General features: G+C 32.1%; 2 protein-coding genes across 2 annotated transcripts in view; one reads left to right on the top strand and one right to left on the bottom strand.

The window, feature by feature from the left end:
* The window catches only part of LOC145327554 (metabotropic glutamate receptor 8-like), a 138,400-nt gene that overhangs the window by 73,465 nt on the left and 42,567 nt on the right, over positions 1–22,368 (bottom strand). Inside the window, exons 11-13 of the mRNA XM_080171096.1 lie at positions 12,070–12,120; positions 11,722–11,771; positions 11,332–11,383 (exon numbers count right to left, since the gene is read on the bottom strand). Coding sequence (XP_080027222.1) covers positions 11,332–11,383; positions 11,722–11,771; positions 12,070–12,120 — 153 coding nt within the window. The remainder of the gene's footprint in view (positions 1–11,331; positions 11,384–11,721; positions 11,772–12,069; positions 12,121–22,368) is intronic.
* LOC145327888 (uncharacterized) lies at positions 706–3,224 on the top strand. The gene is made up of 3 exons (XM_080171418.1): positions 706–1,344; positions 1,578–1,645; positions 1,946–3,224. Exons 1-3 carry the CDS (start codon positions 1,328–1,330, stop codon positions 2,191–2,193), a joined length of 333 nt encoding a protein of 110 aa, XP_080027544.1. The 5' UTR covers positions 706–1,327; the 3' UTR covers positions 2,194–3,224.

The raw sequence follows: 22,368 nt of genomic DNA, 5'->3' as shown, positions 1-22,368 counted from the left end.
AGTAAGCGTTTTTTGTCTGTCCCGAAGGGTAACCGCTAAACCGATATTGTTCTCCTTTAAAGTGAAGCTTCTTATAGGTCCTGGAAAGGTTTTAAACTATTTTTGTGCAGGGTGTCTTCACCCCCTTCCCCAAAAAATATTTTTACTCTTCTGAAACTGAAATTGAAAATGGGAAGATGTTGATTTTTCCCCTTCCAACCTTAAGTGCCCCTAGAGGTTTCTAGGGGCGTAGCCACTAGTTTCTTTTAATAATATTTTTTCATACTTTATCCGGGCGACTGTGTTGTAAATGATTTTTCGGTACAGACAAATTCACCTTTATATATTACAAAACTATAGCAAGTATGCCTCTAGGGGTAAGGTGGGAGTGGTAAATGTGGACCATAAAAAGTTTACTATTTAATAATAATATAATTGCTTAATTCAGGGAGCAATCCGAGAAATGTCCGGCGGCACAAAATGATGATCAGAAGGTCGGACAAGCCTCTGTTATGGAAGGAGAAGCAAAGTAAGATATCCTATTATATAAAGTAGTAAGCGTTTTTTGTCTGTCCCGAAGGATAACCGCTAAACCGATATTGTTCTCCTTTAAAGTGAAGCTTCTTATAGGTCCTGGAAAGGTTTTAAACTATTTTTGTGCAGGGTGTCTTCACCCCCTCCCCCAAAAAATATTTTTACTCTTCTGAAACTGAAATTGAAAATGGGAAGATGTTGATTTTTCCCCTTCCAACCTTAAGTGCCCCTAGAGGTTTCTAGGGGCGTAGCCACTAGTTTCTTTTAATAATCTTTTTTCATACTTTATCCGGGCGACTGTGTTGTAAATGATTTTTCGGTACAGACAAATTCACCTTTATATATTACAAAACTATAGCAAGTATGCCTCTAGGGGTAAGGTGGGAGTGGTAAATGTGGACCATAAAAAGTTTACTATTTAATAATAATATGATTGCTTAATTCAGGGAGCAATCCGAGAAATGTCCGGCGGCACAAAAGGATGACCAGAAGGTCGGACAAGCCTCTGTTATGGAAGGAGAAGCAAAGTAAGATATTTCTTTTAATATTATTTTTTCATACTTTATCCGGGCGACAGTGTTGTAAATGATTTTTCTGTAAAGACAAATTCAACGTGTTCCTTTATTTATTAAAAGCGAGTACTAGCAAGTACGCCTCTAGCTGGGTAAGGTGGAAGGGGTAAATGTGGAACCAAAAAGTTTACTACTTAATTTAAATAGATTATTATATATATATTGTTTAATTCAGGAACAAAACAGCTGCAGCTGGCTCTCCAGAAAATTCGGATGAGAACGAGGTTAAGGAAGTCACTGTTATGGAAACACCAGCAAAGTAAGATTTTTAAAAAAATTTTTTTACTACTTTATCCTGACGACTGTGTTGTAAATGATTTTTCTGTACGCTAAACCCTCTAATATGAAGTATATCCTTAAAGTTTCTTTTGCCACTCCCTTCCCTTGCCGGTACCTATGAGAAGAACCCGATCGGTTCAGCGGTTAACAAGATCCTTCGCTACATACAAACAAAAATCGTTTTACTTTGTAGTATAGATTGTTTAATTTCAGGATGAAAGACCAACCGGATTTTGATATAATTTATGAGAACATAAAGAATCCAGGACCAAAAAGCCCAGGTATAGTACAATATTTATACTAGCGACTGTGCCCAAAGCATATAGTGAAACATTTCTGTACTACATTGTATTATTACACTAGGTTAGGTTAGGTTAGGTTAGGTTAGGTTAGGTTAGGTTAGGTTAGGTTAGAATAGGCTAGGCTAGGCTAGGCTAGGCTAGGCTAGGCTAGGTTAAAACTAGAAATATTACTCTTTCTATTAATACACTAGGTTAGGTTAGGCTAGAAAAAAAAACTATTGTAAAATTGAAGTATTTTTTTGTAAAAAAAAGTAATTTTAAAAAATATTTTAATTTCAGTGTATGGGGTGTCAGATGATGAGCAGGAGATGTTTGAACCACCCCCTCCTACAATCACGCCAGCATCAAAACTGAGTAGGCGCAAAAGAAGTGCAACACCGGGGAAAATCAAGACATGCGCCCATGGACGCAGTCCCCGAAGCGAGCTGCCATTGAACACGAGACTCATCGAATGCACCTATATGTGCCCAGACTGCCGCGTCTTCTTTCACAAGAGGCAAAAACAAAGAAAAGAAGGACAAAAGTAAGCTGATGTATAATAGTCCTTCCAGTCAGATCATATATAAACTATTTGTGATAAAAAAGTGATATATATCAAGATATCTTGAGTCAAAAATATGTTTAACCACCTTTAATTTGTACGTACATTAATCTATATGACAGTTTGACAGTTTTGTTCTGACGATGAAAATATTCATATAATATTATATTTGAAACCGCTATTCCTATATAGCAAAATTTTTGAAAATTTAATAATGGAAAGTAACTTCGTGATATATTTTTCTTGTATAAAAATGTTCTAGTATAAAGTACAATTAGAATCCAGATCTCAGCAATTAAAACCTATGTATATTTGTGTTAATTTCTCAGCTTAAACCGATTAAACATGCAGTTATATTATCTGTAAAACTATGTAATATTTGGTCATTTAAACCACGTCTAGAATTATAGACTAATTAAGAAAATTTCTGTGAATATATACCTATATAGTATCGCGCTATCGTACCTATGTAAATCATTATGTAAAAAAAGTGTTTCAATCAATAAAGTTAATAATGAAAACAATTTTTTTTTTATTTTTGCGTTTTGTGTACAAGCGAGGTTTTTCTATAATTAAGGTCGTTTTTTACCACTTTCTCGTGATTTTTACCACCCGTTTTTACCACAATTATTGGTAAATTTTTACCATATTTACCCTATTTCTGGTAAAATTTTACCAGTTTAGGGCAAAAATATTACCAGGTGTTGAACAGTTTTACCACTTTTTCGGTAAAATCTACCAGAAATTTGCGGTAAATTTTACCAAAAAAGTGGTAAAAATTGGTCAAAATCTGGTATAAATTTGCGTCCTAAAATGGTAATATTTTACCGGAAATCTGGTAAAATTTTACCGATAATTGTGGTAAAAATCGCTGGTAAAAAGCGTCACAGAGTACCACCAAAAGTGTTTTTACCACGATTACGGTAAAATTTTACCACCTTTTAAATCGTATAGGCTGGTAAAATTTTACCATAAAAGTGGTAAAAACTAGGTTTTTTTATGGTATTAATTCCGTCCTGGGGCATCCTGTTCCCGCCAGGATGGAGATATTCAAAAAGTTTTAACTCTCAGTTATGTGTCATACCCATACTTATAAAAGTCATACAGTTTGGGCTCTTTATCTTTCTCACACAGAAAAGAGGATAGATAAACCGGATGGGGGGGGGGGTATTCACCCCCCCCCTGACCGTTAAGGGTTAACAGTCTGGCCCCTTTTCAGACCCTAATCTGTAGGAAGGGAGGGGGGGTGGCATGAACACCCTTGCTTTTATTTCAGCTCTTTTCAGAGCTAGAGTCCTAAAAAGAATTATGCAAGGCCACTGTTTAATAATGAATTTAGACTATAAGTCAGTCAAAGTATTTTTTTTATTTTTAAGGTAGAAAAGCAAATATTTAAGAAAATGTTAATCTTTAATCTTAATTATACTTATAATTCATATAGGGATTTACTAAAAGAGGATATTTAGTATCTTTGTAAGGTAAATTCTTTGTTTAAGTCTCTGGTATATGTTATATCCATATGTAATAAGTCACTTATTTATGGTTTATGCCAAGTACAGCTGTGCCCGCCAAAATTTATGTTTTGAGATTTGTAATACAAAATTTACATAAAGATAACATTTTCTGAAAAAAAAATAGTTTTCTAGCTTCAAAAGAAGGTGTATCAACTTTTTTTTTTATAGCTAGCCGGTGCTTTTAGTAAGTAGTAGATGTAAATTTTTCATAGAATTCAGATATGCAATCGGTTTTTTTGTAGGCCTCTTATTTTTTAAGTAATTTAAGTTTTTTTTTTTAAATTAAGTTGATTTTAAGGTACTAAAACGCAACAAAAAAAAGGAAGAAAATGGCCATTATGTACAAAAATAGTAAGATCTTTAATTTGACACCTCAGGTAATTATTGAAAAAAAAATTTTTTTTAAGCCCACGAGAATAAAAACTTTGAACTTAATTTTATCATTTCACAGGTAAAAAAATATGGGTTAATATATACCTTTAGAATCAGAAAAATATTATGAATCCATTGTAAGCAAAATTGAAAAAAAGTAAAAAAATAAAAAATAAAAAAATGGCCTACTATATTTTTTTGTTCAGGCAACACTTTTGTCATCCCCTCTTTACCCCCTCTTTACCCCCTTCCCATTTTTATACTCAATTCAAGAATTAAGACGTTGCCTGTATAATATAATATGATATTTTCATATAATTCCTTTTATTGTAGTTTATATACTATATTGTAAACTTTTTATTTCAATTTAGCTTAGAATGAATTTGTAATACTTTTCTCATTCTAACAGTATATATGACGCCTATTTCTTATTCCTGGGGAATGATAAAATTAAGTTCAAAGTTTTTATTCTCGTGGGTTTTAAAAAATCGATTTTTTCAATAATTACCTGACAGAATTGAAAAAGTAAGGTGTCAAATTAAAGATCTTACTATTTTTGTTCAAAATGGCCATTTTCTTTCTTTTTTTTGTTGCATTTTAGTACCTTAAAATCGACTTAATTTAAAAAAAAAAAAACTTAAATTACTTAAAAAAATAAGAGGTCTACAAAAAAAACCGATTGCATATCTGAATTCTATGAAAAATTTTACATCTACTACTTACTAAAAGCACCGGCTAGCTATAAAAAAAAAGTTGATACACCTTCTTTAGAAAATGGCAGCCTTTTAAAATTGTTTAATAAAAAAGGACCTAAAAACAAAGAAGCTGAAATTGACTTTGACTCACTTTTAGTTGGAAATTTATTATTAAACAGGGAACATGCACAAATTTTCTTAGCTTTCTGGCTCTAATAGGAGCTGAGATAATAAGAGGGGGGGGGGGGCGTTGCACCCCCCCCTCGACTAATAGGCGCAGCAAGGGGCCTTACTTTTAAGGGTTAAGGATGATAAGAACAAAGGGTTATCATTATCAAGAAATGAAGAAATATGTGAAATAAGAAAAAGTTACTTGCCCTGTCATCTACAGATACCTTACAATGATGGAAAATTCAATTTTAATACCCTTATTTACTGAAGTTTTTAAAATCAGACCACAAAAGATACAATCGGGAAATGTGAAAAATATAAAAATAGCCAAAAAAAACCTATTAAAGAATTAATCTAAAAATACTAAAATCGCTTAGATATTGAAAAAATAAAATTAATAGGAAATTTTAACATGTCTAGATTAACAATAAGAGCTGCTTGTAACGTACAAAAGTACAAACGTACAAACTGACATACAGACGTAAGGAGGGACTGATCCCAATTATAGAATGGCTTCGCTTTCAAAATTATCTATTTTACCTTTTATTATCATAAAATTGTAAGTAATGTATATATTAAATAACAAATTAGATGGTGGGTTCATTTCCCCCTTTTTGTTTGATCATAAGTAAAGCCCCCAGTCTTGTCTTTGTTTCCATGAAAAGGTAATAAAGTACATATTAATATTTTTAATAAAAAATGTTATTGCATAATAATAGTTAACCGAAATTCCGTATCATAATAAACAAATAATTTTGTCACTTATAATGTTTTTTTATCATATACTTCCTTTTTTTCATCTCTTTATTTATGAAAAATTTACGTTATTTCTTGTTGGGAAAATTATAAAAAAATTGTTTTAATTTAAGCTTTTCTAAATTAAGATTTTATTTCATCAAAATTACCTACAGTTTAATTGAAAAAGAATAGGTAATAAACTAATAATTAAAAATGTTTTGATTGATTTTTTCATTTCAATTAAAACACCTTTTCTCCTTTTCCCACTGTTCTACATGCATAGTTTGAAATAGATAGAACAATAATGGACAGACGGAACAATCTTAATTGTAGAAAAGCTTCGATTATAACAAGGATTTCATATTTAAACATGTGAAGCTTATTAAATTAGACTGCCTGATAAGCGAACTCTTTAAAACTAGGAATATTGTTGAGAAAAATAGATATATTTTGACTTAAGTCCATGCTCCTAGCTAGTACCTCTTTAAAATACCTATTCTAATATGACTAAATCTAACCTAACCTAAATTAATTGTTGTCCAATTAGGTTTTAGGATTTTATCTTATATTATAAAGCTTGATAATAGAAATTCTTTGTATTATAACATAATGCCTGACCTACAGTAAAACAATTATGACAACATCCATAAAAGAGATGCTCCATAACAGTAGGACAAACGAACATAAACCCTTGAGTGTCAGAACTAAATAAGCAGAAGAATATAAATGTATATTTGTCAACAAAATTGTAGGCAAAACTGCTAAAATACAGACACTGTTTAATTAAGGACATACTTACATTTTTAGGACTTGATTTTGGAGATGCTTCGCTTATAACATTATACCTAGATGTAATAGGAAACGGTATTAAAACAAGGATGACAATATCCATAAAAGTGAAGCACTGAAACGGTAGGACAAACGGACGTGAACACTTATATAGTGTCAGACCTGAATAATTAGATTATAAATGTATAAGAGTCGGAGCAAAATTGTAGGTAAATTTGTTGAAAAACTGCTTTATACAGGATAATGTTTATGGACATATTTACATATTTAGAACTTGATTATAGAGTTGCTTTGCTTATAATATTATACTTTGTTGTCCTAGGAATCAATATACCAAACATTAGATCAATCGGATGCTTAGATCACATAAACATTTGTTGTTAAACAAGGATGACAACATCCATAAAAGCGAAGCACTGAAACGGTAGGACAAACGGACATTAACACTTGTATAGTGTCAGAACTGAATATTCATAATATAAATGTATAAGAGTCAAAGCAAAATTGTAAGTAAATTTGTTGAAAAACTGCTTGATTCAGGATAATGTCAGGACATACATACATTTTTAGGACTTGATTATAGAGTTGCTTCGCTTATTACATTATACTTTGTTGTCCCAGGAATCAATATACCAAAAATCAGAGCAATCGGATGATTAGATCACATAAAAATTAGTTGTTAAAAAAGTAAAAAAATCTTTATGTTTAAAATGGACGTACGGACATTTTTGTGATAATAATAGAGTTGCTACGCTTTTTAAATAGTACCTTACTATTAAAGGAATCACCATGCAAAATTTAAAATCGATAGGTCAATTCTAACATGCCTAAATTAATGAAAAAAAACATCCGTTACGGACGGACTGACCGACCCTAATTATAGAAAAGCTTCGCTTTTAAAAAGTAAAATTTGTTGTTAAAAAAGTAGAAAAATCATTATGTTTAAAATGGACGTACGGAAATTTTGGTAATGATTATAGAGTTGCTATGCTTTCTAAATCGTACCTAACTACTAAAGGAATCACCATGCAAAATTTGTAATCAATAGGACAATTCTAACTTGCCTAAATTACCGAAAAAAGCTATCCGTTATGGACGGACGTATGGACAGACTGACCCTAATTATAGAAAAGCTTCGCTTTTAAAAATCAGATATAAAGATTGATTATAAGATATAAAAAAAAAACATTAAAAAGGTTGGACGTGCGGACTTTCTAGTAAGGATTATAGAGTTGCTACGCTTCATAAATCTTTACTTAACTGTTATAGGAATTATCATGCAAAGTTTGAAATCGCTAGGACAATTCTAACATGTCTAAATTAACAAAAAGAGCTAACCGTTACGGACGGACTGACGGACAGACTGGCTTTAATTATAGAAAAGCTTCGCTTTTAAAAACAAACAATAAACTACCCCGCCTTTTTGTCAAATAAGAGAGAGTTTTGTAAAATTAGGGTCGGTCCGTCCGTAATGGTTAGCTCTTTTCGTTAATTTCGGCATGTTAGAATTGTCCCATCGATATCAAAATTTGCATGATGATTCCCATGACAGTTAGGTACAATTTATAAAGCTTAGCATTTTGACAACATGTTGTTGTATAATATGCTTCTCCTATTCATCTGATTTTTGGAATATTGATTCTTAGGACAACAAGGTAAAGTATTATAAGCAAGGCAACTCTACAATAAAATCCTAAAAATGAAAGTATGCCCTTTTATTTGATCCTATATATGTGCAATTTTGCAACACATTTATGTATAACTTTGTTTAGACTTAAAAATTAATGTTCTGCTTCTTAAACTCTATAAGATTTATTGTTTTAAATAGTTAAAATAGTTAAAACCTTCCCTGGACTAATAAGAAGCTACAGACAAAAAAGCTTACTATATTTATACAATAGGATACATCTGTGCTTCGCTAATAACGGATGTTGTCATCTTTGTTAATTGTGAATTAACATTTTTAGTAGCGAAGCTACTCTATAATTTGAAATGTCCGTCTGTCCGTATGTCTTAGTTTGGGGGAAACATGATTTTCTTGGCTCCTATAAAAGATAAAAGGCTGAGACTTCTTGTCAACATTCTTATACTTGATTATTAGTAGCGAAGCTACTCTATAATTTAAAATGTCCGTCTGTCCTTTTGTCCGTCTGTCTGTATGTATTAGTTTAAGGAAAACGTGATTTTCTCGGCTCCTATAAAAAATAAAAGGCTGAAACTTTTTTTCAACATTTTTATACTTGATTATCAATTTGCATTAATTATTACATTGTTCCTAAACGTCCTAAAAATCAACGTTTTAAAAATCATGTTTGAAAGTGACATACAGACATTTGTTAAAGATTATATAGAGTTTTTTAGAGTTGCTACGACCTATAAATAATGCATTAAGATTACGAATGATAATACAAATTTTGAAATTCATAGGGTAATTCTAGCATGCCTAAATTAATTATCGGCGTTTTTTTTCTAGCTAGGCAGGCAAGGGGGCCGAGCGCTGCGGCTAGGCAGGCAAGGGGGCAGAGTGCTGCGGCTAGGCAGGCAAGAGGGCCGAGCGCTGCGGCTAGGCAGACTAGGGAGCCGAGCGCTGCGGGCTTAGGGCGGACAAAGTAACCATAATTTTAGAAAAGCTTCGCTGATATTAATTTTTCTATTCATTGTCCTCTTTCAATATTAATGCGATATTCTTAAATATCTTATTCCCATTATTATTAAATTTTCTTTAAAAAAATAGCTCATAACTTTTTAATAGAAAGTTTGCCCATTTCGTCCATAAAGTGTTAACACACTATTATATTCGTGTTCCCCACCCAACTATAAATTCCAAGTACACCTCTCATAGTACAAAACTGTATAAAAAGTCGTCAAAAAAGGAACACGTAAAAATTTAAGATATCTGACAGTACAAGCAGGACATTCAGGACCCTTTTAGACTCCACCTAATTTTTGTCTAACATCATTGTGACTTCAATTAATTGGTCATTGTCCTATCCCTTTAGATCCCTGATTAGATTTACAGACTGAAAGAAGTACATAAGGGAATGGTACATTGGTTCTAAAATAAGTTTACAAAATATGTTATTATTGGTTCAATACACAGAGAAAAAAAAGATTTTTGTTGGTTAAAATAAGTTTTTCCTTTTCGTAATTTATTCTATGAGGAAAATGGAATACATAAATTGCGTGGTATACAGTTTTATTAAAAGTAAAATACATCTCAATTTGACTTTAATAAAATGCTGGAAAAATGTAAATTAAATGGTTATAACGAATCTGACAATACATAGGTTATTATCAATTTATCCTGTTCTCATAATAAGCACATGATTTTGATTTTATGGTCGGTTTATCTTTTATTAAAATATCCCAGCTTACACCAACAACGAAAAAAGTCACAAATTTTATATGTAATTTCAGCTGTCGTTGGGGTGCAACACTTAGTACAATTGACGACGTTTCCATCTGCCCCCCAAATATTATTTAAGATTTATTTCGCTTGTTGGTTAAAGCTTCTTCCTGAAAATATCCTTCTTCATAGTTTTAAAAATCCGGAACTACTCTACAATTCTAAATATTAGTCGGTTTATCCGTATGTACGTTTGTATTCACTAAAAGAATACAGTTTAAGTATTTCAATAAGTTTTCAATCATCAATTCCTAGTGCTATTTCAATATGTGTGTATTACTAAACCTATTGTTCAAATAACGAAACAAGAGCATTTAAAGTTCTGGTGTATCTATTTTTTTCTTCATACTTACAATTTCACAAGATTTAGATCTTTTCATTTTACTAGAATTGACACAACTTTCCGAATTTTGTATGAATTTTGTTCTTGTTGCTAAACGTCTAACATGAAAGAAATTTAGAAAGTTTCTTCATGAATATCTTTTTGGTATGTTTTTACATTACAGCAGAAATACCCTTGAGTACTTGGTAGCCCTGTAAGGTATAGGCCCTGCAGGGCCAAGTCACCAGCTTAGGAGCTGTGTATCCTAAATAACACACCCTCCATTATTTTCAATCTGTTTTAAAAATAAAAAGGGAGTTTCAGTGCTAATTAGGCAATTTGAGGGAAAGCACCATGAATCTAGTTGTCTGTATCTAGAAAAGGAGGGAGAAAATAGTGATATATATATGTAGTTTTAAAAGAACCCTCAACCTACTATTTTGATTTCTCTCTTAACACTTTTCCTTTCTCATGTTTTCCGTGTTTTCTCTTTAGTAGCGAAGCAGCTTTTTTAACAACATTTTTGGTCATAACAGTTTCCTCCTCTGTACGACAGACTGACAGCTAGAAGATGAGATTTTTTTCGTTGTTAGGATCAATTTTATATTTTCAACAGGTTGTCATCATGTTAGGAAGCTCAACGCCAACATAATCTTTATTGAAGTGGTGATATCCTCTCCCAACTTGTAGTAAATGTGTAATTTCGACAGTTACTAACGATAATTTAAAATATAAAAATATTTTTCTATTTATAAGCCAATTTTCATGTACATTAAAAAAGCATATTAAGGCAATACTACTAAAAATTATGGAGTTACGGTACACTTGAATATAAATTGTACTGGTCCCTAAATATGTATGTTTCTCTAAAAAAATTTACCATTTTATTAGTAATATCTATACATAGGGGTTATTTTTGTTGATTGCAAATAATGGAATACACACATTTGTCGCCAAAAATCTTATCCATCAAGTTCCCCAACTAAAAATATATATTCCTGCTATAAGAAGCTATCATGCAGAATGAGTGTTATATTGGCAGCATCGACTTCATTGATATTGATTACTGTGCGCATATTCTTAAGAGCTAGAGTAGCAAAGTTACCCAATTATTTACCTTTGCTTTGGGTTTTGACAACAACGCCTTTATCACCATATCAAACTCCTCCCTAAAAATAATTTGAAATTATAGAAAGAAAACTAATTAGCGGATTTCGTCGTATTTTCAAAGAAACTTTGGATGGTTAAGGCAGGTAAATGTTAATGAAATTTCCGATAAATTGATGTGCATCTCCAATGATAATACTCAAAATAACCCCATTGCAATTAGTGGTTGAAACGTTTGGATACTAAACTTTAAGAACCATTCAATCAAAACTCAATGAAAGTCTTCGCAGTTGTTAAGTAAACGAATAAGAAAAAGTTATTGAAAAAACTTTGGGGACTAGTGTAATAAATAGCCCGATGTCCCCTCCCATCCAGGATAACCCAAATAAACCATGTTTACCTAGTAGGGTTTCTGCTGATTTTTGTAGCTACGGCTATGCACATCCCTTCCTGAAAATAAGAAAAAAAATTTAAAATGTCTGAAGCTAAATAATCTCAGAAACTATTGGTCCGAATTGTTTGTACTATTTAGGGAAGCTTCATTAATGTCGTTTGGTGGTTTTAAGCATTTTCAAGACCTCTTTCGACCTCTTCTAAAGGATTGTGACGATGCAACTAGTTGTTAACAAAATCAAAAACTTCTATTGTTGCTTGATCCAAAAAAAAATTACTGCAAGAAAATATGGAACTCAAAGAAAAAGGTTATGCAATCAAAGAAATGATTGTCTGACAGTTGTCCACTTTTTACCTGTTCTGCGAGTTTTGTGAAATGTGATATTCCTTTCTCTCCGTAATCACCCTAGAAAATAGTGAAATTATTAGGTAATCTGTGTAAATTAATGGAGCTATAATTAAACTTGCACTTTTTATAGAGTAAAAACAAGGATGGCAACATCTATAAGTATCGAAGCATACAAAAATCATGAGATGGACAAACAGACATAATTTGTTCTTGTATATCATATTGTAGGATGGAAAGTTATTCTTTATTTGTAGAAGGCCAAACCAATTATCTTGCAAATAATTTTTTTTATTTTGTCATTGGAGTGTCCATACCTCCCACCCCCATGATAATTAGAAGCTACACTATAATCGACCGTACATTTATTTGTACGACTGCTGATTTTGTTTATAATTTCAGTTCTTACTGTATTAGGTTTTAACTAGCATATAGGGGCTCTGAATACAAGGGGATAAAAATGGAGTAAAATAACCAATTCGTTGAAAATTAGAACTCCATCAGTTCAGTAGATAATCAAATCTTAATCTGTAGACAAAAATATTACAAAAATAATAGTATCAGAAGCTGTGATTCAGCAAATGTACTGTGACTAGAGAGAAGTGGGTAAGAAGTGGGGGGGGGGGCGAGAAGGGGGTGGGTTGTGGGAAAATTTTCACTTAGAATTGTTTGTCAGAATCCTGGTTTCAGTGGCGTGCGAAGCACTTTGTCTAGGGGGGGGGCATTTTGAAGATTTTGTAAAATTTTGCCCCCCCCTAAATCAAAGTGCCCCGGGGGGGCACTTTGCTTTAGGGGGGGGCATTTTGATTATATATACTAATTTTAAATAGGCGCGTTTTAAGGGGTGGGATTATTTGATTATGGGCCTTCTAGTTCTTATCCCTTCTTCCCCATCCCTTCCCCCATCCCTTTTTCCAATTTATATCCCACATCTCCCCCCCCCCATCTCTTCTCCCCCATCCCTTCTCCCCCATCTCTTCTCCCCACCCTGCAATGACCGAAGGGAAGGGAGCTAGAAAGCATCTTTGAAAAAAAAGTACAGAAGATAATTTAACCTCCACCCCCCTCCCCCCCCCCCCCCCCCCCCACCACAAAACATTTTTTATGGGTGGAAGAGGATGTTATAAAATCTCAGCAGGAAGGATGAATAACCTCATTAAAAAAAAATTTTTGGGGGGGGGAAATAATTTACCAAAAATTAACCAAATATGTAAAACTGATTTTAAATATTTATTTATTGAGTGACAACAAGGATGACAACATCTTTAAGTAGCAAAGCACAAAAAATCATGAATAAGAATACAGAGCAAATTTAAAGAGCATCTGTTGAAATAAATATATATTTTAGGTAGAAAAAGTCACAAATCCTTTTTCCTGTATGTTGTGTGATGACAGTCAAAGTAAATTACGTACTGGATGCTCGAATCAGCGAGAAATTTTATTTTTTTAAATATTATAATCCACAAAAAAATTAATTGTCATCTACAGATATAAAAATCTCTTAGAAATATAGGGTATAGTCTCTTTTGTGGCAACGCCTCTTAAGGGGCATTTCATCGTATTTTCATAGTAGCTTTTAAAAGGTTATTCTAGGTTAAGTTAGGTCAGGTGATTTCCCTGCAGGGTTAGGCAATTGGCCCCGCAGGAGCTATAAATAGGTGAAAAGCTACTGTGAAAATACGACAAAATGCACCTTAAGAGGCAATGTCACAAAAGGGACTATACCTGAAATTTAAAAGATACAAAAATAGCCAAAAACGTCCTAAAAAGCAGTCCAACCTCCATAAATTTTTAATAGTTAATTATACTCCATAATGATGGGAATGTTAACATTAAGTTTTAGCCTTCTATCTTTAATTGCAGTTAAAAAAATCACATTTCCCCCTTAGCATTACGTCCTGACAGCCATAGTGAATTATAGAGAAGCTAAAAAGTTATATCAACATATCCTACCCTCTTTAAATGGCACTTTAAAACTCTGTTAATTTTTGATTAAGTGGTGTTTCCAAGGATTTATAAGGGAGGTGCGTGAAGCGCACCTAAAATATTTACTCCCCCTTTGAACTAAAATCAATTAAAGACAACAAGAGTGGCGTATTTGATCAGGTTAGGAATATAGAGTGTAGTTAGTTTTAATGTTTTTTAATGAAAATTGCCATAAAAAACATGTATTTTTGTAAGGGTATGTACACAAAAAAAATGATAAACTTATCCTGAAAATAAAATGACATCATATATAGTTATTCATTTAGACAGACATACAGTGTTGAGAAAAGGGCTTAGATAAATATCAACGCTGTTTCTTTTTTAAATAAAATAACTTTTTGATTAAATATTTGTTGTTTACACATGTTTTTAAAGAAATAAAAACACAATATACAATGCAATGTGATAAAAAGCAGAAACCGTTTGGAAGGGCGCGAAGCGCAAATTTTTTTTTTCAAATATGCAGGGAGGGAGGGGTTTTTGGACTATTTATTACACTAGTCCCCAACATTTCATATAAAATTTTCTTATTCGTTGGCTCAACAACTTTGGGGACTTTAATGGAATTTTGATTGGTTGGTTAATTAAGTCGAGTTTCCATAATTTCATCCACTAATTGTAATCTAAATAAGGGTTTGTGATTTTGTGTATCATCATTGGGGATGTACAAAATTTCTTTGGTAAAAAGTTTATATTATACAAAATAAAATACTTCCTATTACCTGGTTTGTTATGTTCAGTGAAAAAAGATTATAACCTAATTTCTACACTAATTAAAAAATTTGGTAAGGTTAAATGAATAGTAATTGTCTGTTTGGCGCGAAGCGCCAAAAATTTTTTTTTGAGTGTTTCTTGATCTTTTTTTTTGAAACTGGGATAGTTTTGCTTTTTGTAGGGTAGGGGGCAAAAAGGGGCATTTTTATTGACCAGGGGGGGGCAAAATGGGGCATTTTTCAACATTTAGGGGGGGGCAGGGGGGGGCGGTGGCTAGGGGGGGGCAGGGGGGGGCGTTTTGGTTGCTAGGGGGGGGGCGATTGCCCCAAATGCCCCCTTCGGTTCGCACGCCACTGCCTGGTTTACTATTCCTGAATAGGATGTTATCTTCCCCAAAATTCCATATTTAGATCCAAGCTTCTAAGATAAGATGGAAAATACATTACAAGGGATGGAAAGAGGATTGAGGGGGTGGGACTGCTGATTGTTATAATCGTAAAATAAGGAATTGAACTCAATTATTTTTCCTATTTATCTTTTATTATCTTATTTATATAAGCTTAGGATGTCCCAAAAAAGTCAATAATACAGTGTGTTTTTTTTATGAGAACTTTTTTGAAAGCAATTTATCCCACTTATAGTTATCAGAATTTAATGATTAATGGCTTATTTTCTTCGTTTTTTTATGCAATTAAAAAACAACCAAAAAAAATTGCAGTTTTTTGTTTAAAAAGTACAGTAAAATGTAAATTCAAAACTTAGGTGTCAACATAAAAAAATGGTTTTAGCGCATTTTTCTTATTTTCAAATCTTTTACCTTTTGTAAGAATTGCTGCAAAACGCTTCAAAGTTGAGCTATAGAGCTAAAAATTTATACAGATACAATTGGGGACATGCACTTGTACATATCAAAGTTTGAAGGCCATATCTTAATTAGGGAGGGAGTACTGGCCCCCCAAAGTCGACTACTGAAAATCCTATTTTTTTCTTGCAAAGGGTAGAAGATTTGAGCATAAGAAAAATGCGCTAAAGCCAATTTTAGATGTTGTCACCTAAGTTTTGATTTTTAGATTTTACTGTACTTTTTAATTAAAAAACTGAAATATTTTTTTAATGTTCTATTAACTGCATTTAAAAACGAAGAAAATAAGCCATTAATCAATAAATTCTGATAACTATAAGTGGGTTAAAATTGCTTTCAAAAAAGTTCTCATAAAAAAAAACACACTGTATGTTAGACATTTTCATTATATTCAAATCTGGCAGCAAGAAAGAAGGTAAATCAGCTGCACCAATTTATGATTGAAGTAAAAGAATAGAAGGGGCACGAGCTATATGTAACTCTGCTCATGGGATTGGGACCCTGTGCCGACTTTCAATTGGTTCTTTGGATACAGTATCGAAAATATAAGTATTGCTAAGTCGCTACAAAAGCAATTAGCTAGTTTACCTAAAAGGCCCGCACCACTTTGGCCAGGTATTTGTCTGGGTTATACCCTTATACTTATACAATCATTGGTTTATGTAATCTTTCTTAGAAAGTTATAGTTTTGACAATAAGGTAGGAGAATTTTTGTCAGATGTAGTTAATAAATCCCTTTATATGACATTATTATTTTATGTTTCAAAACATTGTTAACACATTTTTCGAAAATTAACATAATTGACATTAATACAAAAAAAATATTTAATTTGTAGGTACCCTCCTCTAGAATAGTAATAAACCTTTCCTGAACCTATAAAAAGCTTGTGAACGAAAGAGACCCATATCAAATTAGCGGTTAGCCATATCTTTGGCTACACACAGACATAGAGACAGACAAACCTCCTGCTACTTTTAAACTGGAAAAAATGTAGATTACACTGCTGATGTCACGTGGCTAATATTTGCTTCTAGATTCAAATAAAACTTTAATACAAGTCGAAACTGAAGTGTAATTGAATAGTCATCGAAAAGATTAAAATTTAATAAATCTAGCATCGTATAAAATGTGTAAATATACAATATTAAAATATGCATATCCTCTGGTTTAAGGTGTTCTAACGTTGAAACAAAATTGAAGGAATGAAGGATTCTGAACCGATTAGTATCCACTGGGTTAGAACCTGTTCTCAGCCATATTATAAAATCATGTATAGACTCGTATTACACAAAATTTTCCTTGAAACTTTTTTTTCATTTTAATATCCGAGGAAAGCTGTCTACAATGCTAAAATGCTGGCTGGAAGAATTATCAAGACGACAAAATTGTTAAAGTATTTAGATTTATAGTGGCATATACCATTTAAAAGTCATTAAAAAAAAGTATCAAAGAAGCGCTCATAGCTTATAGAGCACCTAGGTTTCCCCTCCCCATTACCACGTCTATAAATATTTTTTTTTGTGAATTTTGTTTAATTTCTTACATAAAAACCTTTCTAAGGCCAAAATGAATTTTGTCGAAAAGGAGAATCCAATGGGCCAAGCCGGAATGAAAAAAGACATACTATTACTTTTTATACTAGGATATGTTGGTTTGTATGTACATGTTATAATATAGTTCTATTCTATCTGTTGAGTATTTATCTAGATTATCTATATTCAGTCATATATAAGGATAAACATAAAGGGTGTTTTTTCATCACAGCTAACTATTAAGACATTTTTTATCCGGATTTTTGTAACAGAGATCTAAAGGAAATGACAACGGCCGATAAATTGATGTATATCATTAATGATGATAAACAAAATTACCCCTTCTGTAGATCACAATCAGCAGTTCAAACGTTTGAACACTCAACTTGATGAATCAACCAATCAAAATTTTAAAAAGTCCTCAAATTTGTTAAGTCAACGAATAAGAAAACGTTAATATAAAACTTTGAGTAATAAACAGCCCATAAACCGCCCTCCTTTTTTTCGTTACTAGCATACTGACTTACAAATAGGGGCGTGCACAGCAATTCACCTGGGGTAGGGGGGTGTAATCATTAGGGGCTGAAAAAAAGGAGAAAAGCAGGCCACACTATTTTTAATTTAAGGGGGTGTTGACACCCCTTACACGCCACTGCTTTTAGAAAAGTTTTTGATGGTATCCTTCATATTTTATTGTGACCATGAACGAAATTTTTGAAGGAAAAACGTATTAATGATGCTTATTGTAGGTTAGGTTAGGTTAGTTCAGGTAAAGGATACTTTAAGGGACTACATTTTTAAGGAAGAGCCACGCAGGATTAAAGCTTTTTTTTCCATCGTTAGAATGCAAAAACATATTGGTATAAAACTTTCCAAAGTCGATAATGTATCCTTTATAAAGATATATTCAAGAGTTGTATACATCTTAAAACCAAATACATGTAGATTTAAAGCAAATATGATACAATATATATCAATATTTACGATATAACATTCAAAAATGAAACTTATCTAAAAATCAATTTGTTGCTTTTTGATAGTGCAACTACTTTATTTGAACAGAAAGAAAACACACTCCGACACTCTATGCGCAACTTTACTATTCTGTTTTAATTCTTTATGCTAAACTAACTATGGATCTAGCTGTTTTCTTATAAAAAAGTAATATTTTAAGAAACAAAGCTACTCTATTAGTTTGTATTTGAGTAGTCTGGGTTTTATTAATGCATTGAATACAAGATTTTGATGTGATAGTATAAATCTATATATTATTACTAGGATGTTGCACCAGATTTCCATATACTTTAATAAAGTGATACGCGCAGCTGGCTAAAAATACAAAACTCTTCATCCATCTCCTTTAATCTATCCCCTCCCTTCATATTGGACGTAAAAACTGACCAATATTTGAGGTCAATATTAGCAACCTAAATTGACGACATTGAAATATAAATTATATTGGTACTTTAAGTTATATAATTATGTTCTTAAATTAAAATAAACTTAATTATTAATTAATGTGAGTTTGATTTTAACAAAACATTTAACAATACCCAAATAACTATTTGTTTATCTATTTTGCTATTCATTAGCTCAAAAAATAGTAAAAAACAAGGATGACAACATCCATAAAAGCTAAGCACTGAAACGGTAGGAAAAACGGATATTAACACTTGTATAGTGTCAGAACTGAATAATCAGAATATAAATGTATAAGAGTCGAAGCAAAAGTGTAAGTAAATTTGTTAAAACAGCTTAATACAGAATAATGTTTATGGACATACCTTTTAGGACTTGATTATAGAGTGTCTTCGCTTATAATATTGTACTTTGTTGTAAAAAAAATCAGTATACCAAAAATCAGATCAATATGATTATTAGATCACATATAATTTGTTGTTAAAATGTAAAAAATCAACATGTTTAAAATGGACGTACGGACATTCTGGTAATGATTATAGAGTTGCTACGCTTTCTAAATCGTACCTTACTACTACAGGAATAACCATGCAAAGTTTAAAATCAACATGCCTAAAATTAACGAAAAAAGCTATCCGTTACGGACGAACGTATGGAGGGCCTACACTAATTTTAGAAAAGCTTCGCATTTAAAAAATAGAAGGAAGGGTGGTGGTAATTTTTTCCGAATAATTTAATACCCTTCCAAGGAAATATAAGAAGCTTGTTTCGGAACGCAATACCTAGCCGTTCTCGAAATCTTAATCTCAAGCCCTCCGAATGACCAACATAGTGAAGTTTACAAATGTGTATTTATTACCATGAAAACAGTGAGTCTAAAACAAAAATATAAGAATTAAATACATAAAATTAATTGTTATTTTTTGTAACATCGAGGTTGCGTGATTTCAATTTAATAAGAAATATAAAATTTCTAAAAAACTTTAAATTGGCACGAATCATATTAAACAGCATCAGAAATTGATAATTTTGGAATAAAATGATCAATAATATAAAGGAAAATATTCGTATGTCAAAACTTAGCAGTTAAATGGTCTATTTGTTGAAAAATTAATGATTCAAATTTCTTCATAAAATTATACCATTCTACGCTTATTTTCAAGAATTAAAAGATAAATTCTTACCACATATGATGTCAAACTAAGCAGGAAGGCTTATTTGAGATATTCCACACATCAGAGCGCATGTATATTCAAGCAATACATTATTTTCATTTACGTAGCTCCTCACGTGGGACTAATCAAAGGAAAAGTGCGCGTTTCTTTTGTCCGTTTACAAGCCACGCGCCGCGCGGAGATAGTTAGGAATGCCGCGTAACACACTCATTCTCTAGGAAATTTGGTGTAAGGAAACAGGGATTAATGGGTTCGAACTTGCCAGGGAATACAAGAAATACATACCGAAACACACCCGTCTATTCACTGGGAATCGAACACAATACCTCATCTTTGCAATATGCGTGCAGACAGTGTCCACGAAATCACAATCTCACAACACATAAACCACAAGAGTTTAAAATGTCATGGCCATAAGGCCTAAAAATAATTATGGTAACTTCACGAATACCACAATAACTCAAACCGACTCCACTACCACATAAGGATAGGAATAAGGAATTGGAAAAGCATTCAATATACATGAATTGCACATTTACCACTCACACATCTCATTATATCATGGCCTCATAATCTCAATAAAATTAGAATTACAGACCATGTAATTGCGAATACATGAATTAATAATCAATAGTACCTAAACTTCAATTAGGCACCTACATAATAAAATAGGTAAATGATTTTTATACTAAAAATCGCATCAATAATTAAATAATCAACTCAAACTTTTTTCATCAAAAGAAAGAAAGATTAAATAATGACATTTTTTCTACTAAATCTTTTTGCTAGAAAAGAAAAGTAAAATTTCATAAAAAACTTCTCAATAATTAGAATTTTTCTCCGGCGGAAAAATACTTGCTTACATCTAAACATTTTTCAGATAAGATAAGTAAGATCCTTAAATCTAAGCATTTTTTATTAAAATAGATACTTAAATCTAAATACAATATGACTGTAAAAAAAATCATCAAACATCGGAAAATTAAAATTTCATAATTTTAAATCTTCGTGAATCAAAATTGCGTAAAATAAAATTGCAATTGAAATATGCAAATTAAATTTACCAAAATAAAACAAAAGCTCAATATAAGAAAAGAACTTCTCTAAATGCTGAGTTTGCAATTTCTCTCTGTTTTGAAAAGAAAGCAACTTATACGTATTCAAACAGTCATAATTAAGGCAATTTGGGGCCTCAGTTAGAATGAATCCCTCAAGATACAAACTAACAAATCCATCAAATATAAATAATTGCCATGTTCCAGCTATCCTGTCGGACGTTATGTCTTTCCATCACAATTTTTGATACTGCATAATTTCCAACAGGATTTCTGGCGCAGGGCTGCATCAACTGAAAATAAACATAATTAGTGATGTTAAAATCAAATTAAAATAAAAAAGAATCATGAAATAATTCAAAGAAACTTTAAAATCATCAATCAAAGCAATCGAAATAAAAAATTATCTTATGCTTTAGTTTTGCCGTTCTGCGGTATGTCTGGCCGAGGAAACAGAGCTAAGATACACCGTAGAGCGGTCTTATTAAGCTTAAATCTTCGAAACTCAAAGAATCTACTTAATTCAAGGCGAAAAAAATCTGCATTTTTTCTTTAGGTACATCGGTTAAAAGGTAAATAGTAATAATTTTAATATGCATGTAATATTAAATTATTTATGTGATTATAATAATCTTAAAGAAATATTTAAATGATGTAAAAATCTCATTGTGTTAATTTCTTATCATGTCAAATTTCAATCCAATAAGGATAAAAATGTTTATATCTGCATAGGCACCTAGGAAATTTTCCGCGAAAAAAATCCCTGGTCCCGGAAAGACTTAAATCATTGAAAAGACTTGCGAAAACGTATAAAAAACTTAAGTTTACATTTCAAATGAAAAAAATCTTGCATCGATTTGAAAGTTTAAACGAAATTGTGTCAAAAATTGCGTTACTTATAATCTTAAGAAATGATGAAATTACCCACTTCTTTTTTTTTTAAAAGGATACTGCTTCAATTTTAATATATGCGATAAAAATGAAGGTAGAGTTAATTTATTGATTGATTGATTAGCCTCCACAGATTTGTCACATGCATCTGCCAAACAACATGTATTTTGCGTCTTATATTGAAATTTATCAGGTAGATCCTTCGTCGAGCTTCAGAAATTCAGCAGCCTGTTTAGGCTTTGTCCATAGGGATACAACTGTCAGGGTTGTGGGGTCGTCGGGGCATTTAAAAAGGTGTGCAGTGTCGTGAGGAACGTAGCTACAGTTGGGGCACTTATCTTCAACTGTATTGTCAAGTCTTGTTAGGTAGGAGTTTAGTTTGCGACTAAAACCAGCTCTAAGTTGCGAGAGCTGGGTCCTAACATGTCTGGGAAGAGAAAGTTCTTCTTTGTTAATTTCAGGGGGTTTGCAACCCAAGACGTCATTTGGGGGAAGATTCTCTAGAGTATTTTTAACTTCAGATGTGTGAATAGCTTTCAGTTTGGCTTTTCTGTTTTCAGCATTAATTGGAAGATGTTGTTGTATGCTATTTCTGAAGTTTTGAATTGTTGGTTTCAGGTGTTTTCTGGCAGGTAAAGGCTTATCAACGTGTTTGTTGCCTGGGTGTTCTGGG

Source organism: Acartia tonsa, chromosome 9 (genome assembly GCF_053477335.1).
Source record: "Acartia tonsa isolate MP-2025a chromosome 9, ASM5347733v1, whole genome shotgun sequence".
In the NCBI taxonomy this organism is placed as follows: Eukaryota; Metazoa; Arthropoda; class Copepoda; order Calanoida; family Acartiidae; genus Acartia; species Acartia tonsa.
Note: the sequence above shows the minus strand (reverse complement) of the source record. Positions and strands in the feature narration are given on the sequence as shown.